Raw genomic sequence first — 18,923 nt, forward strand, 5'->3', positions numbered from 1 at the left:
TCGGAGAAGATAGCTTGAAATGGCCCAGCTGTTTGGATTCTGCTAGGATTTACGTATTAACTATAACTTTCTTGTACGACGAAAATGTGCTATTCAGGATTTCATAACAATCGAAGGAATTTATAACAGCAGGAATTCTGACTGTTACAGTTGTTATTTTAGCTGTAGCAAGAAAGCCGTTTGTACCTTGTCATCCAATATTACTCAAAACGTTGTAGGTTCAGGGATCACTACAAAAGGCAGAGTTTGTAGTCATACTCTTTGATCGCCATTCAGCCTTCGTAGCTTACAATGACGTCTGTATGTCGTAACAATGTCGAAATTAGTTCTCATTTAAAACTGATTTGTAAAAAATTCGTAAATTATAAGTATAATAAATGGCAGTAGGAAATGTTGCCTACAAAAGAAAGACGATGCTTGCATAAGCGGCACTTTTGAGAAATGCTCAGATCTTTTGATGGTCAGTGATAAACTTAACTCTTAGTTTTCAATACGTCGAGAATGCTGAGAGATTCGACCCACTGACAGAAGACGATACTAGACTAAAATTACAAATCATTGAGTAACCTGATTTTATACCAAAAAGCAGAGATTTTAGTAGCTGCAAAGGTAACGTTTTGTGTTTCAGATAGTTGAGATTATTTTTTATGCTACTGCATGACGCAGGTCTACTCATGTCTTGAATATATAAATTATGTTCTACCACGCAACCTAACATTGAAACAGGCAGCCACTGAACTGTATGTTAATGGAAAACTGTGAGCTCATAAATGTGTTTTACTGTGTTATGATATGTTTCAATAAGACAAGATTCTTGTAAAAAACGAGACATTCAAATTGTCCCTAAGTGGTCTGCTTTATTTCAGTCTGTTATATTATTAAGGAAGCAGATGTCTTGATTCGTTTTGAATTTCTCAATCGTAAGAGAAGTTTTCTCCCGTTTTGAGTATTACGTATTGCAATAAGAGATTTTTTCTAAAAGGAACAGTGCTGATTATACATGCGTAACCGAAACTAAGACTTTTTATCATCAACGTTTCGTGTATGGAGGACCTCCTCCCTCCCCCCCCCCCCATCCTCTCTCACCACTGTCCAGAATTCTGTTTTGAAACGAATTAGAGAAATGAATATTTCTGACCCGATTAAAACATCAGCTGCATACTCTAGGAATAAAGCTAAATTTCATTACTCGTCCTACTCGTTTCCGCAGGCGAGTTCGCAAACGCCCACTTGTGCAGTGGCTATCGAATAGCAGATCCTCACGCCTAGATCCTACAGGTGAGAAAAATGTGCATCATTTGTATTCAGCGACGTACTGTAACTGATCCCTAGACACTGTACCTGTCCTCTGGGTAATTCCAAACCTCTTCGCAGTGTCTCATGGAGTCAGCGTATGTGACACTATTGACCGACTCCCTCGGACTGAGACGTTGATTTAGCTCCAACCGCTTTTTAAGGGGAGCAGTATTTGTGCACAAACCAAGTTTCACTCTCCCTCCACTCGCTCGTTATTGGCTTCAAAGCAAAGTTGCAGGTAGTAGACAAAAAAAAAAAATAAATGAAAACACCAAAAGACAGCACGTTACAATGCATAATATGATGTCGGAAAACCGCTGACATTCAAAACAGCTTCATGTCGTCTCAGAATCGATAAACAGAGGTCCTGTGTGGTTTACAAAGGAACCTTGTGTCATAGTTCCTGCAAAATAGTGGGAACTTCAGGTAAGGATCATGGGGGTGGAAGCGATCAAACACCCTTCTCTCCAAAGTAGACCACAGGGCCTCAATAAAATTGAGCTATGGTTACTGTAGTGGCCAAGGGATATGTCACAATTCATTCTCGGTTTCGCAAAACCAGTTTCGGACGATTCTATTTATGTGAACAGGGGCCTTGTAATGTTGGAACACAGCAACGCCATTAATAAACAACCACTGAGCCGGCCGCGGTGGTCTCGCGGTTCTAGGCGCGCAGTCCGGAACCGTACGACTGCTACGGTCGCAGGTTCGAATCCTGCCTCGGGCATGGATGTGTGTGATGTCCTTAGGTTAGTTAGGTTTAAGTAGTTCTGAGTTCTAGGGGACTGATAACCACAGCAGTTGAGTCCCATAGTGCTCAGAGCCATTTGAACCATTTTTGAACAAACACTGTAATGGGCTGGACCAAATCAGCTAAAATAATCACACAATCCTTGACAGTAATGCGACATTCAGAGTGACTATGGGGACCGTTTATACCACGATATAACTGTCGAAATGATCACCGAACCGCCGTCGTGTTTCACTCCTGGGGCGTAAAATCTACCAGAAGTAGGAAATATTGTGCAACAAGGCTCATCCAATCACATGACTTCTTTTCATTGCTCCGTAGTCCAAGTTTTATGGCTGCGACACCCCGTTTTCCTGTTACGAGCATTTGCATTACTGATGACTGGTTTTGGAATTCCAGCTCATCCTGCATTCCCTTCTTATGAAGTTCCTTTCTTGTCGCTTTGGTGCTGACAGGGTTCTGCACTGACTTTGGCAGCTGCAGTCTTCTTCGTTTTCTTCGCAATGGTTTTCTATGATAGTCCGTCATGATATACATTTTCCTGCGTGTTGTGAATTAGCAAATGATGTTTTTACCTTTTCCCTGTATGCGGTATAAATTTTCGATATGGTGGATCTCGAAACACCAGACACTTCGAATACCTTGGTTCCGGAAACACCAAACACTTTGGATACCTTGGTTCAGGAAGCACCCACCACACGAGCGCCAACAATTTGCCCACGTTCGAATTCACTTGCCTCGACTATCACTTGCAGCGTGTGGAGGACATTTCACAGGTACCATCACTTGTCAAATTCAACAGTGCATTAGGCTGCAGGCTTGGCTACCGTCTGTATTTATGTTCAAACACACATTTCTTCATTTTTTCCAACCACTGTAACACTACATATTACCTGCACTCATCACTTTCACGGAATGTATACCCTACGCAATTGGTCCATCGGTCACAGAAGCCACAGGTATGGCGTCCAAACAAAAGATATGTTGAAGCAGTGAGCAGCACGAAAAGTAAACATCACTAGTCGTGATCTTATCTGACTACGGCAAAGAGAGAGAGTCTACCTGTTGTCACTCTAGTTTCACCACGATATTAATGCAAAGGTAATTTTTAGTAGACCTCTTCAGTGAACAGAGCACCTCCATGTGAGGATGACTAACCTGATTCGAGGAAGACGACGGGTTTGCCGTCGCCGAAGGAGATCTTGACGCCGCGCTGCTCGCGTCCTTCGAACGTGCTGCCGATCACCACGGAGGACACCACGCCGGGGTACTGCTCCACCAGGGAGTCCAGCCACGAGTACACCTGCACAAGGACACGAGACAAGCACTCAGTAATTGTCCTGACCCAGTGACGCAACATTTTGGCACTGCATATAGCGTGACATTCACCAATATGTGTACTGCAGACCTGAGGACATGAGATCGCTCACTGACCTCTTGTCAGCAAAGCTGAGGTGCGGTCAGGGTGGTGGGGACAGGAGGAGAGGACTGTTAGCTGGACGAGAGACCAGCGTGGTCATGGATGATGCCCGTTCATAACAAGCCTCAGTAGTATCCGAACTAGGAGTGCTCAGATAGTTTAGGCTTGAGACCTACTATATGCAATTTAGCCCATTTAGAGAACTATTGACTTAAAAATGTATAAATGTTTAAGCATAACACAATAATTTGGCAACGCCAACTTAACAGAATCTGAAAGATGATCAGTCAGTGCATTTCTACACTTATATTTCACTTAGTTCTTCGTTGTAAACGGTACCTAACATGGATAAACTGATCCAAAAAATAATAAAACATACGATACCTCTTTTACAATGTTAGGGTAGGTTTTTACATTACGTAATTTCCAAAAGTTTTTCTTCATTGTACTGTATCTTTAAGGAGATATTATTTCAAGTTCAGGCTCTCAACAAGAGATGAGACCGCTCATTTTACCTGAAATGTCTTCCACATTTACTTTTTCGAAAGGTTGAGCTATGAAAGACGGAACCGGTTCTGTTCAGTTGATAGTTGAAAATCAGTTTTTAAACTGACTTCAGTGTTGTTAAGTTGGCCATATACTTCTTTGCAGCTTCTTGATCCAGCGATGTTGGCTGATCCGACAGTTGTGACTGTACTTGAGTGAAGTGTTTAACATTTAATTTCTTTAACTGGGATATCCAAAGGTCAAGTTTATGCATGAAACACTTTATAGAAGGCATAAAAGTTATGATTGTTTGCTTTTTTTTCCTTGAAGTTCTTCGTTGAACTCATTTAGTTTGTCATAACAGATACAAATGCCAGGTGAAACAACCAGCTCAAAACATACTATTGTAACTGATCTTCTTCTCTTGTCACTATGAACAGATCTCTCAGTTTAGATAACACAAAGTATTTAACTGATCATTACCTCGGTCATGCACATCGTTGTTTTTTGGAAGCTCGGAAACAGAGATGTGTGTTGCCTACTGGATGCGGAACTTGTTGCCCCTCCTCATAATGCGACGTCAAGTTACAATTCCCTATTAACAACATGAGCATATGAGAGAAAAGACTGTTACATGACATAAGGCTTAAACGTGGTGAAATGCAGATGGAGACGAAAGAGGCGAAGACAGTGTTGTCAGATTTACTGTACCGCCTACAAATACCGGGTGAAACATAGTCGACAAAACGCTATTTTACAAAAACAGTTCATTTAAACAGATTTCTGACAGGATTTGAAATATTGACTCATAAAGCCACGGTGATCGACTAGTCGATCGTAATTGGCGGGTTCAGCACCCGCTGATCGAAACGCTGTAATAGTGTAATAGCTAGGGCTGTAGGGACAGGCAATAATGTCTTATTGGCAACCCTAACCAGCTCTCGATTAAGAGCATTCTCTTCCAAAAAGAAATGGGAAATGCTGCATCTCTAAGTGCTTGTGACACAGGCAAGTGCACGGAAGCCTAAAGCTGCAACGTTTTTCTTTCATGTGGCTTGCGAGACGCACATGAAACTGAGTCTTGGTATTCAAGATAATTTGAGGTACACTAGAGATCTCGTACATCGCTGGAAAGCAAGCGAAAACGTTTTCAGAAGACATGTCAGACTCAAATTTATAACACATTTCGCAAAAGAAGAAATGTGTTTCGGGAAGAGTTAGGAACATATGGAAGTTTTGATGGTAGTGATGGTAGGAACTCAGATTCAAATTCCAAGAAATGTTGGGCTTTCGCCAATACTATTTCGAAGTTTAGACTTTCAGTTCGAGTGTGGAAACATATAAGAAGAGGAACCATGATGGACTCTACCGGGTGGCTATGACTAAAGTGCAGCTACTCAAAGAAGTCCAATGAGGACTGCAGTTACCGATGACGGCGAAACTTGGTAGATATTCTAATGATTTGATGCGGAGCCGACTTACGCTGGAAACAAATTAGTTCCGATTTTGGCCACCAGATGCAAATCTGACACTATGAATGCAAGAAAGAGGTATAGAAATGTTTACATATGTAATGGATTAAGGAAGGGACGTAGGCAGAGAAGGTCAAACAAATGAGAAAGGCATAATGTTAATTTTATTTTTAACTGCCGCTTACACAGTTTGTACAGTACGAGTATCGGATACATTGACAATATACTGTTCGGCTCTAGATTTGCACCAGGTGGCCAAAATTGTAACTATTTTTTTCCGGAGTAAATCGTTTCCGCACTAACGCGTTAGCACATCTACCTAGTTTTTCTGTCGTACGCTCATTACAGTTCACACTGGACCTCTGTAAGAAGCTGCTCTTTGGTTATAGCTACCCAGTACAACAGAACAAAATAATGATGCTCTGATTGCTACTCTTCATTCAGAACAATAAACTTTGAAGAAAGGTGTACACATACTGCAAATCATTTACAAAAGCAAAGACTGGTACAGTTGTTGACTACTGGAAATTTTTGTTGCTTTAGAGGTTTACTAAGCCATACATGGTTGTATTCACTTATCTTCGTACTGTATAAGAACCTTCAAGTAAATCATAACTGCGAGACAAACATTTCAAATCAGATACATCAAATGCCGTCCATCGTTGATCGACGTTAAACTACAATTTCCAACGGAAGAAAATACAGGATGGCTGAGGAGGTGTGGTCAATGTTCATGAACGATCATTTGAAGCCAAAAACTTAATTTATATGAGACATTTTGTGTACATTGGTTTTAGGGCTAGTGGCGCACATGTGTGTGTCTTAGCCAACCGACCTACTTGACGTATCATTTTAACCCAACCTCCCTCGTTGCTTTCAGCCTGCTCGCTCTTGATGTGCTCCTGCTATTAAAGTGGACCGCTGAACGCGCAGTTGTCCACGGTGTGTTGTGAGTGAAATAGTGCGAGACGTTCGGAGCGTATCAGAGAGATGCATCGGTTATCTGTATTTGTACTCGCGCTGGCTAAGATGCCACACATCTACACTAATGCAGGATATACAGATACGTTGTATATTTAGGGCTTCTGCGATGGCAGTGCTTCTGCTGTTGACAAAAAATACAGTCGCTTTCCGACACGTATTGCGTGTAACAAGTATTGTTCCAAGTCCTTATTTTTCTTCTTAACGACCAGTTCAGCAACCTGCGCAGGAACAGCAAGCAGCACAATGTTGAAATGCTGCAGCGTAGTCCCACTACCAGCACACAGCAGCTTTCTGCATATATCACTGTCCCACGAACACGTGTGCGGTGAACATTAAATGCGGAAAACTTGCACCCATTTAATAAACAAAGTGTCTACAGTCCTCACATTGGCGAAATGCCACACGACTTGAATTTTGTGACTAGATAAATGACAATCGTAATTTTTTTCAATTAATACTAATCACTCATGAAGTCGTGTTTACGCGGAATGAGATGATTCCTCGATGGTCGCAAGAAAATCCAGACTGTACATGGAAATTAATTTGCAAGTTCGTTTTATGATCAGTGTTTGGTGTGACATGATCCGTAACATTTTGATAGGTCCAGTCATTTTAGAACGGCGAATCATGGGACTGAATCACTTTTTGGAAAATTCATTTGTTGAACATCTTGATGGCATTCTTTTGCCATGCGGGCTCCAAGGTACTTCTAGCATGACCGAGTCCTTCGTCATAGTACCGGACGTGTGAGGGAATACCTCAACCGCACTTAACACTTATCACTTGTTCGTTTGTGGTACTACAATTAACTGGCCACTAAGGCCGCCAGACCTTACGCCATTAAATTTTTGTTTTGGGATTGGAAACGAAAGGCGTATAAGTGAGTTGAACCGTTTGGTAACATCATGGACTCTGCTGCCCTTAGCGAACGTGCAGAAGTGCTCGTACAAGCAACAAAAGAGCCTAAAAGTGCATTAACCTTGATCGTGGCATATTAGAATATTTATTTTGAACAGTACAAAAGCTTTATTGTGACTACATGGTAATCCTTACAAATGATTATGTTAAATATAGGTATTGTTCAATTGATAATTTGTAAAATTGCGATGTTTACTAACAGTCGTATTTGTGTGAACCTATGTACTGAATAATATAGAAAATAAATAACAATGTACGTTACAAGTGTTCTATCTCGGCCGGCCGGCGTGGCCGTGCGGTTCTAGGCGCTTCAGTCTGGAACTGCGTGACCGCTACGGTCGCAGGTTCGAATCCTGCCTCGGGCATGCATGTGTGTGATGTCTTTATGTTAGTTAGGTTTAAGTAGTTCTAAGTTCTAGGGGACTGATGACCACAGATGTTAAGTCCCATAGTTCTCAGAGCCATTTGAACCATTTTTGTTCTATCTCCGAAAACATTCGGAATAGGTTGTACGTCCGTATGAAGTTTCTGCCTCAAGTGATCGTTCTTGTACCCTGAGTACTGACCATTCTTCCTGGGAGGTCCTTTATAACTGAACAAAATAGCACCTTGTACGTGTTAAAAACGAAAGCAGCGTCCTCCTCATTCTGTACAGTCATTCTGTAGAAAATTTTTACTGACGTTGTTTTATAAACAAATTTCAAGTAGTGGAGAGTTGTCCGAGGTTTTTCAGCATGCCTCGTACGCTGAAGGATGCCTGATAGTTACAAAAAAAAAATGGCTCTGAGCACTATGGGACTCAACTGCTGTGGTCATCAGTCCCCTAGAACTTAGAACTAATTAAACCTAACTAACCTAAGGACCTCACACACATCCATGCCCGAGGCAGGATTCGAACCTGCGACCGTAGCAGCAGCGCGGCTCCGGACTGGAGCGCCTAGAACCGCACGACCACCGCGGCCGGCCTGATAGTTACATTCCCAGATTATTTTGTGCTGTTTTCCGCCTGCATTGTTAGCGTTGCCAGAGAAGTACAACGAATTCTCTGCTGTCTAAGAGTGGAGCAATAAACACTACAAACTCAACTGAACGGAGTGCAGCTGAGAAGCTCAGCTCCAGGGTGATTTGTAAGTGAGGTGCCTTCTCCAGAATTGGTGTGTTTCTACGGAGGCACGGCGGTACTCACGTTCTCCAGCGGGTAGTACTCAGTCCAGTCGAAGCCAGCGGCGCGCTGCCGGTGCGGTGACTCGTTGTCGATCAGTCTGGACAAAAACAGAGATCAGATCGCGTCAGATGTTAGAGCCCAAAGAATGAACACTAGAACATATAAGTTGTGTAATACTTTTTCTCACAGTTCAATATAGAGAACAGTAGGTCAGCACAACTATAGTTCCAGCGTTACAGTTCCCGCCGAGATTTTAAGGAGGTTTCCTTTTGTTGTCAAACGCAAGTCCGAAATGATATCTCCTGCCAAACGCTTCCACTCGCTTTCTCTATGTCCTTTCTAAAAAAAAGTTCTTTCTTGTGAACGACAATCGACTAACTGGGTCCTGAAGGAACTGCTCTGAGATAATGATTATTAGGGCAGAGCAAGATGTGGGATATCAATCGGTTAACAAAAATGGTGTTTCTAATACCAACATAAGGAGAAACTGCTGAAAATGACAATATAAGCGATTAGACAGTGCTAATTCATGTATGGACAAAATGTCTTCTAGATATATGACATTTGTGAAGAAACAGAGTTCTTTTATAGAATGTGTACGTTAAGTTACATGTCTGATTGTACTGCATGTGTAAGTATTACCTAGGTCATAAGTTTTTGCCTCTTGCTTTACATTGCCCCAGCAAAAGCGTATAGTTCAATACATGCAACACAAACATGACAGTGGAAACCATTGCACATGTCATCTAGGGCATGACGCGGTGTCCTAATCTTTCGACTTGTTAGCTTGACTTGTTCGATATCTATAGATAAGTAGTCCTCTTTCGTTTGTCACCACGTACAAAAAAAAATTATGAAACGTATACGCACAGATTTTTTTCTCGTTCCTAGTATTCTTCACTTCGTATGCAGTTACTTAAAGCAAGTCAACGTAAGTAATATTAAATTACGAAGAGTCTTTTTAACATAATGTAGTATCTCTTAGCAACATTTCGCAGTTAAGTAGCAGGGCTTACCTCTGTACGTCGTCAATAAAGATGCTGTAGGAAATGGCATATCCGTTAAATGTTTCCGTTATTTGTTCCTGCAGTTCAGGGGGCACCATAACGTCCACTGGTCGCGAAATTGCAACGGGCTGAGTCCAGAAGTCCAGCTGCAACAACGGAAGTCAAAGATATTAGACAGGGAGAATTCAGAAATCATACCTGTACGAAAATTGGCAACCACAGCGATGCTGTGGTTGCATCGCTGTTACTGTATCAAGCAACGTGTGTAACTAACGATTCACATAAGGATCAGAAGCAAATAGCGACGCAGAGGGCTCTGCAGCAGTTTAACAACGACGTTGTGTGGATACTCAAGACAAAATGTAATGATAGTGTTACAGAAAAATCTGGAAAGTGTCAGTTCCCATTACACACTGACATAAAAAAATCGGAACACCGAAAAATAATTAATGTAGAGTAAGAAATTTCGGGAATACATTTGCTGAAATAACGTATGTGAGTGGTTAACATCGCAAGATCACAAATTAACGTAAGTGCGAGATAGGATGCAATATAGGGACGATTAATACTGTTTGTGGATGATGCTGGTGTTGCCGTCCTATGATGTCCAATATGTGCTGGACTGGAGAAAGGGCCGGTGACTGAGCATGCCAAGGCAACATTCGACACCCTTTGTGGCCGCACAACAGGTCGAAGAACCAGATTGACGGACAAATCTGCAGTTAGGATACGTGGAATAACCACGAGAGTGCCCCTACCGTCATACGTAACCAGACCATAACTTCAGGTGTAGGTTCAATGTATCTAGCAGAGAGATTGGTTGGTTGCAGGCTCTCAACTGCCCTCCTTCTACCAACACACGACAAACACTGGCAGCGAAGCAGAACCAGCTTTCATAGGGAAACACAACAGTCTTCGACCCTGCTCTCCAATGAGCTATTGCTTGACACCACTGAAACCGCAAATGGCGATGTTTTGGGGTCAGTGGAGTGCACGCCACATGGCGTCTGCCTCGGAGCTGTCCTTGAAGTCACCCATTTGTAACAGTTCTTTCTGTCGCTGTGGTGTCAACTGCTGCTCAAATTGGTGCTGCAGTTGCAGTTACGATGCGCTAGAGCCATACTCCGATCACGATGGTCTTCCCTCTCGGTAGTGACACGTGACCATCCGGAATCCGGTCTTCTTGCGACCGTACATTCTTGTGACCATCGGAGACAGCAGTCATGTACAGTGGCTACATTCCTGCCAAGTCTTTGTCGCTTTAAAGGCAGTCTTGACTGATATCAGCTCACTACGTCCAATCTCAAAGGTACCTGATGCTCATGACCGTTACAGCGTGTATTTAAGGCAAACCTGATGTGCATCCTCATAGTGGCGCTACTAGTTCCACTCTTATGCGACTGGCGCGGAATCTGATTAGGCATCAGCTTTCAGATGTATAAACACGCCTACCAACTTTCCATTATGTCGCACAACTCTTTCTTGGTGCTACGATATTTTTTCCGTCCTTGTGTTTTACCACCGAATTCTTAATTTCGTTTGATAGGAATAATAGGAAAAAATGCAAATAATTCGAAATTATTATACCACACGTTTATCACAGATACAGGAACGAAACGGAAGTGAAAGCGACTCTACATCTATAAATATAGTTTATCGAAACTCGCCATCTGGCATGTAAAAACAGAAAGAGACACACACACACACACACACACACACACACACACACACACACACACACACACACACACATACTCTTCACCTATCAATTTATCTTCTCAATTGTTACAGGAACCCAAACATATAGAAAATGAACAGATAATAGGAACATTAAAGGGAGAATGACTAGACGTTACTTGTTTCCTACAATTTCTTTCCTGAGCAGAGTACACAACGTAATTTGCCACAGTGACAAATATGAACCACATGTCACAAGACCGTTAGATACTCGTAATAAGATACCAGGAGCAACGTGGAAGTGATACTAGTGTCTTTTTATGATTGCGTGACGCACCGTATTTCCTACATGTCTGCGTGTTGAAACCGACCTGTCGTAGGATTCTCGAGAAATTTTTGCCTCTGTAAAAATCAATATGATTTAAGAGATCGTGGGAGAAACAGGTAAGCTCTCTTCATACACGAGTACAGAGGAGTTTGGACAGTGGACTCACTGTTTTTCAGTTATGGAGAGCCTTTTTATGCAGGAATTCATCTTAGTACAATGGCAAGTGGGCGATTAGGTGTGCCCAATTTTACATGAAAAAGTATTTCTTAAGAGTTATGTATTTGCTGATTATCATGTGGACAGTCTGGACATGAAAACAATTTGTACCCTGTAGATATATAAAAGGTGTCTGATAAATGTATTAATCAAATTAACCAATGTTTCTCATGAGAGTAAAGTAATAATTTTCTGAAGCGATGGTATTACTTTACCAGCGCATGTCATCTTAATCACCACTGTATTTTATACAAATATTAAACTCCCTCCTTCCCATTCCATCAGATACTGTTAGTACAGCTTTGGTTTCAGCGATCACACTATCCAAATTCATCCATGAATACGCAGACTAAATCACTTACGCCTTATGAAAACAATTTTTCTCCTAGCTTACGAGCGTATGCTGTGTTCTGTCCTGTCCTGCAGGTCACTAACATAGCTGCGTTTAGTCGGAAGAGCAAACAGTATGTTAGGCTTACAAAAATTTCATTTGCCCCACTCTAAGGTGCTAACTGGTAGCAACTAAGTATTTGTGTCCTCTATTTACATAAACCTTAGGTGGAATCCTTAATGGACTGTACTCAGAACATACGTTCCGTGCACTAAACTGCATTTCCAGAATGGAACTTTCTCTTCCCTTACTAGATTGTACTGGTTCAGGGGCCGTCTTGCCCACACCATTAGAAAGGAAGTCGAAGATATATGTTATATTTGTTTACCTTTCACTGTTATGGTATGCTGTTTCTGGCAGGTTCTCTGTCAATTAGATAAAGTCGTCGTTCGTTGGATACTTTTCTTTTTGGCACAATTATCAAATTCTACCAGTTATAGAATACTATACACTGTTTTATGAACACAGTGATTTTTCTCTTAACTTGTGAAATCTTGATTGCACCTATCGCATGCTGCCGTAAGTATCTGACCACCGTCGAACTGTATACAAGCGTTATGGTGAAGCGCGCATCGAATACTGGATCATGATCGTCAGAGTCACATAAACCAGCGATTATTAATTCTTCTTTTAAAGGAATCGAGATAGTTTCTGTCTTCTCCCAGGTTACATACCATGCGACATAGTGCACCCCTTTATTTCCTGCTTATCCACTGCTCTGCGTTTTAGAAGCTAACTAATTTTGGCCAACACCATATTGCTTTTCGTTCAGCGCTACCTCTGCATATCGTCCCCATGAATGTTTCATTTGATGGTCAGTTCTGCCTGTTGAATAAATACCAACAGGGTTGTTTGCATTTGTTGGAGAATAGGATTGTTTGCATTTGCTGGAGAACTAGTGCCGTCCTTATTATTTTGGCTCTATGGATTGACAAGTAGAAAAAAATGCATAGTAACTGACGGAATACAGCATACTAATGAGCAAGTTAAGCGTGGCTCTATGTAGTTTGCTTCGATAATTTCCATTGGCCCTTTACATCAATGGCATTGAAGGTAACGTCTTGCAGTCCCCGTAAATGATGTAGAGAAGAATTACTTCTGGCATCCCTTGAAAATCGCCATCTGATGCAGCAACAAAATATCAGAAAATGTGCCCCGTAGTTATCATGAGTTCAAAGTTTGCAGTAATAATGAATCTATAGACTGGATTTAGATATTTCTGGATATCCGAGATATTTATTTGCGCAGTCAGAGGTACTAAACTGTTTTAGTGGGTAATACTGAAATGAAACTGCGCGATAACCACGGATAGTTGGTTACTTAACTAGTTAATTACTTGTTCCGTAGATCAATTACACGATTCTCATCGAAATGATGAGGAACCAGCCAATGCACAGACTACGTATATGTGATTTGCTTGTGAGTACGATTACATGCTGGCAACATGCAGATTACTACGAATGAATGAATTAGTCCTTGATAGTACTCATGTAATTAGTGATGAAAACAAATCTAGTTATTTTCAATCACACGCCAGTTTTTAATTAAAAATCATCCCTTTAATAGAAGTGGTTGTTCAGAAGAATTTATATTACACTGAATTTAAAATCTTCTGTGCTTCTTGGCGGTTATGTTACACTATTGGACTCCTTTCTGAGCCACTGGCAGAGTAGAGAGGAGTAGAGGTCTTTTTTCTTCTCGGGTTGAACCTCACTATTCTTCGCAAATTCTCGTGAATTATTATGACAAATTTCATTATCGGTTCATATTTTGAAGGAGAATTTAAAATGGCTAGTTGTTTGGAGAGGTGTCCACAAGATTACTGGATCTAGGAAAAATGTGTTGTCTTTTTCTCTTCAATGACGATGTTGTCCATCATGAAGAAACTAGGCAAAGATCATATCTGAGGTATCAGCTGGAAATGCTGTTGAAACCCATCTGAAAATGTCTGAAGCAGCAGCGGCTAAAGGTACAGGACGCCGCAGAGTAATCTTGGAGTGTGTGTGCCGTACTCTTTGAAGAATGGACATCATTAACGAGCACAAAAATTTCAAGGGAAGTCTTCGACTTGATGTTCAAACAACTAATGCAAAATGACGTCCTTGAATGTTTGCAAATTTCGGCTTCTGCGAATAATAAATATATTTATTCGATATTGTAAAATATAAAGGCCTATAACTATCTGACAGCAAACATATGAGGAAAGCTACGTCCGAAAAGATGGATGTGATGAAAGCAGCAACATTAAAACAGTCCGTCGGTCAGCTTATCTAGAACTTCAGTACCACGTAGAATGCAGCGTTTGGTAGAACAATAATGTGAACAAGGAAAAGGAGATAGACCCTAGTCAGAGCCTGGATTCGTAGAGTAGCTTCAGATGATATGAATATCAACGTAAAACCATTACCAGAATGGCTTTCAGTAGAATGCGATATGATTCTTCTATACAAACTACAACTCACTAATCTGTACCCCAAAACTATCGTGCACTTCGCAGAAAAATTATTTACATTCTGGTTTGGTGTGATTTATCTGACCCTAGTGTTGTTCCTATATCGTTCACATCGCATACAGCTGTAGCAGGTAATGAACCACTTAATTCAATCATTACAGCATAACCAGTTAACCGGCTTGATCTTCTAAGTTCGTTTGAAATAAGTAGTATTACATTTTCATGTGACGACTGTAGCACCAGTAAGAATTGTTACTCAGACGATGCATGTATGTTTTATTCTTAATCTTATTAATACTTGCTCGAAAGGTTACGGAGACTGCCCATTGTAGAGATGGTTTATTTTTCGGTTAAATCCCAGAGAACAGTTACTGGAGCAGAGGTGTTCCGAATTGGTATTGTTTTTTTTTTTTTTTTTTTGAAAGATGTAAGATACTCGCCGAAAGAGAGATCAACAACGCGAAGTATCTAATCTTCTTTGCCCTGAAAGGTAAGTATTTCTGCTGTTTATTTAACAAACGAAGATGAGCAAGCAGACCTCAGCATTCAGATTAGCAAATGAAAGAGAATACGGCTAAAATTAAATTCGTATCATTCTCATAAGCTGCACAACGAAAAAAAGAAATGAAACCACCCGGTACCAACTGCATTTACTTCGCGATAATTCTTTTACATTATTCTATCAAGAAAAGTGACTCATCACGTAAATGGAAAATTTGATGATATGATCATGACTTGCAAAGCACCAAAGAAAGCTTCGTTAATTCATTAACGTAACTTGTTGGCCTTTGTGCCCTATCGCCTTTGATTATATCGCGAGCTCCCGTCTCATGTTTTGATAGCGATGTAATCAGATGGTGGGTACTTAAGTAGTTCAAGACAGAGCTTTCAGATCCTTAAGAAAGATTGTATATTAATTATTGTAATCTGCTTGGGATCAGTGTTGCGACGAAGGAAAATGCGATAAGAAGGCTGTTTCACAACTACGTCCGTTTGAGTAACAAGCAGGCGAACGAGTCTCTTCTACAGAATACGACGAGACGAAAGTGCGATGCTAAATCGCAAGGTACTTTTCCAGACAGATGTCTTTCATCTCTATATATGAAAGGCAACGTGCTAGCTGACTTTCGTACTGACTGAATCATCTTCGCCCAGCCCAAAATGGTAAGAATAGAAACTTGAAATTTGGAGAAGGTAAGAATCCTTTACCATAAGCATCGTTTAAGAAATGATTTTTTGAAGTTAGGGGAGTTTGCGGATGAAGGGCTTTTTGAAAAATGTCACTGTTAACGCAATTTTGAAGTTAGACCTACGAAAATTGGTATACGGTTCCTCAGTCAGAAATAAAGAAATACGTGTCTCACCATTTTTGGAAATTTATCCATATGGTGATAAAATAGTGGGTGAACTACTAAAGTATTTTTAAAGCTACACCTGTGAACATTGGTATTTGAATTCCTAGTTACAAATAAAAAAATATGTTTTTCAGTGTTGAGCCCCTAAGAAGGTGAAACAGGGGGTGAGACTTTTTTATGAAAATATTTTATTACGAAAGCATTTTAGAGCTAAGTATTTATAACTGGTGTTTGCCTTCTTGGTTACAGGCGAAAAATTACGTGATTCACGGTTTTTGGAATTTAAATCCCTAATGAAGCAAAATAGGAGATGAATGGCTTTTTGAAAGTATTTCGCTATTAAGGGAGTTTTGAAGAAAGGACTATTAAAACTGGTATTTGGTTCCTCAGTCAGAAAATGAAAATACGTGTTTCAACATTTTTGGAAATTAAGTCACTAAGGCGTAAAATAGTAGGCGACAGTTTTTATGAAATTAAATAATTACTAAAGAACTAAATGGGTTTTAAAGCTTCATCTACAACAACTGGTATTTGACTTCTCGGTTAAATAAAAAAAAAAAACGTGTTTCAGTGTTTCTGGAAATTCAACCCCTAAGCGATTGCAGTAGAGGACTAACATTTTTAAGAAAATATTTATTTACATTAAAAAGCTTAAAGCAAAATTTATATAAATTGGTATTTCACTTCTCGGTTAGATAGAAATAAATATTTATTAGGGGATGAAAGTCGCTATCGAAATAGTTCCACAAGGAATCAAATGGCTTGATTAACAAAACTTTGGATTCCAGCTACCAGAATCGATTTATGGTCAGAAGTATATTTGGAAAAGATCACGATCATATTGTTTCAATTAGCGTGAAAAGCTTAGAAGGAGTTGCAATTTGTGAAAATCATAAAAATTCTATCAAATAAAAACAAAAAATTCTCTGCAAGCCATACAGTCTACATGAGTGAAGATGCGGGCGTTAACCTAGTGCTTACTGTTCCAATAGACACATACACACTTTCACAACACAGTCTAATACCGGACTATTTTTCGGAAAATCGTCTGCAAAATCATAACTTTCATGGGAAATAACGCAGTACTCTTAGATCAGTGTTGTTTTTCATGAGTCCTTGTCGCATACAAAATGGTTCATAGAATACCATGAGAAGTCATAATACTTGTTTCATTTATTAATCAAGCTTTGGTTCAAACTATTTTCTCAACTATAGTTCTCCACAACCTGCCCTGCCCTGGAATATTCCAGTTTATTAATTGGATATCAGTTTTTCCCAAGATGCAAATAGCATAAACGTTTTGAGGAGATTTCGTAAAACAACAAAAGTGAGACGTGGTTGTATCTTTTTGTACAGCGAGAATCAGAGCGCACCAATACTGCCGGTGTAACGTTAATTAGTTATGTTGTGTCTATAAACACTTGATTCCTATAAACTAATAGCAAGCTTTTATACAGGAAGATTTGATAACAACACATAAAAAATGTTGATTTTAAGAAGGTCAGCACAAAGAAATGTAACTCCTCCGATCACAGTGTCACTATGTTGTTACTAGCCGAAGTGCCATGCGATGACATCTTAGTGCACAGTCTGACTGCTAATAACGACAAAGTCTGCATAAATTACAAAACCGGGCGAGGTCGCCCAGTGGTGAGGCAGTGGACCGCATTCTACAGAACGGTGCTTCCAAACAGGTCCACATTGCGGTTTCCTTGCTTTCCATGTATCACTTAAATGTTTAGATTGTTCTTTTGAAACGGACAGGGCCGATTTCCTTTTGTGTTTCATTTCCAATGCGGTCTGCGTTTAGTTTCGAATCACCTCGTCGTCGACCACACTTTAAATCTAATCTTCCTTCTTCCTTGTATTGTTAACCACACCTTTTGGAAACTTAATCACAGGTGAAAACGACTGTCTGTATGATGTCCATTGTAGCAGCTGCAGAGTATAGAATAAGTAAGATATCTAGCACGAGTCATCGTTATTCCAGTGACTGTCAAAAGGATGGTTTTGTATTACAAAGAATGTCTAAGGAATGATTAAACTGAGAGTCATGGGGTAATGAGAGTAGTAAACTTGATTTCATCATCGAGTAGTTAAAACACTAACCTAACCCAGTATAACCTCCGTCCGAAAAGGCTTCGGAAGGCCCAACGGTACGAAGCGTCATTGGATGCGGATATGGAATGGCATGTGGTCAGCACACCAATTATTGTGAGCCGCTAATTCTCAGTCTAGCAGCTCCTCAATTGGCCTCACACGGGCTGAGTGCACTCCGCTTGCCGATAGCTCTCGGCTGACTCGCCGGTCACCCATCCAAGTGCTAGCCAAACGCGGCAGTGTTTAACTTCCGTGATTTGACGGGAACCGTTGTTACCGTGCACCAAGGCCGTTGACTAGTTAAGACACTAGTCCGATATAAATTCAGCCTTCTTCAGCAAGCTTCAGTCTGAAGACCGGTTTATAGCGATATCTCTTATCTATTCTCTGATATTCTCTCCTGCTGCTTTCAGTTCTGCGTAAGAACGTCAATGTGGTCTCTTAATTTAGTCCGTATACATCAGCTCGGTCTGCTTCTTGCATTCTGGCCACCTGCTTACACTCCCATGTCAGGGTATGAGAGCTAACCATATGCCCGTTGTGTGTTAATAGTGTTGTATAGGCATGGAATGCTCTATGTCTACCAAAGAACTACTTGGTCGACACCACATCTCAAAACGATCAAATCATAAAACTAATCGATATTATCGAGAGACAGTAGCAGAGTTGAAATTCTTGTTTCAACGACCTTATCGCTGCCGAACCTTCATTCTTCTTTGCCTAACAAAATTTCTTCGACTTCACAAACTCTGATAAGAAAACAAGAAGTGATTAACCAGCGCCGTAACTGGTACTGCATATATAGTTGTGTGACGAAAAATAAAATTGCGTAACTCGCCGTATTAGATACCTGGTGACACCGTTCTCGATTACAAACAATCAATCGTTACCCTCCTGCTAAATAA

The 18,923-nt window shown here is 40.6% G+C and overlaps 1 protein-coding gene across 1 annotated transcript in view; it reads right to left on the bottom strand.

The window, feature by feature from the left end:
- The window catches only part of LOC126305568 (zinc carboxypeptidase-like), a 54,496-nt gene that overhangs the window by 24,207 nt on the left and 11,366 nt on the right, over positions 1-18,923 (bottom strand). Inside the window, exons 3-5 of the mRNA XM_049992042.1 lie at positions 9,509-9,645; positions 8,514-8,589; positions 3,206-3,350 (exon numbers count right to left, since the gene is read on the bottom strand). Of these exons, the coding sequence (XP_049847999.1) occupies positions 3,206-3,350; positions 8,514-8,589; positions 9,509-9,645 (358 nt within the window). The remainder of the gene's footprint in view (positions 1-3,205; positions 3,351-8,513; positions 8,590-9,508; positions 9,646-18,923) is intronic.

Source organism: Schistocerca gregaria, chromosome 1 (genome assembly GCF_023897955.1).
Source record: "Schistocerca gregaria isolate iqSchGreg1 chromosome 1, iqSchGreg1.2, whole genome shotgun sequence".
Taxonomy (NCBI): domain Eukaryota; kingdom Metazoa; phylum Arthropoda; class Insecta; order Orthoptera; family Acrididae; genus Schistocerca; species Schistocerca gregaria.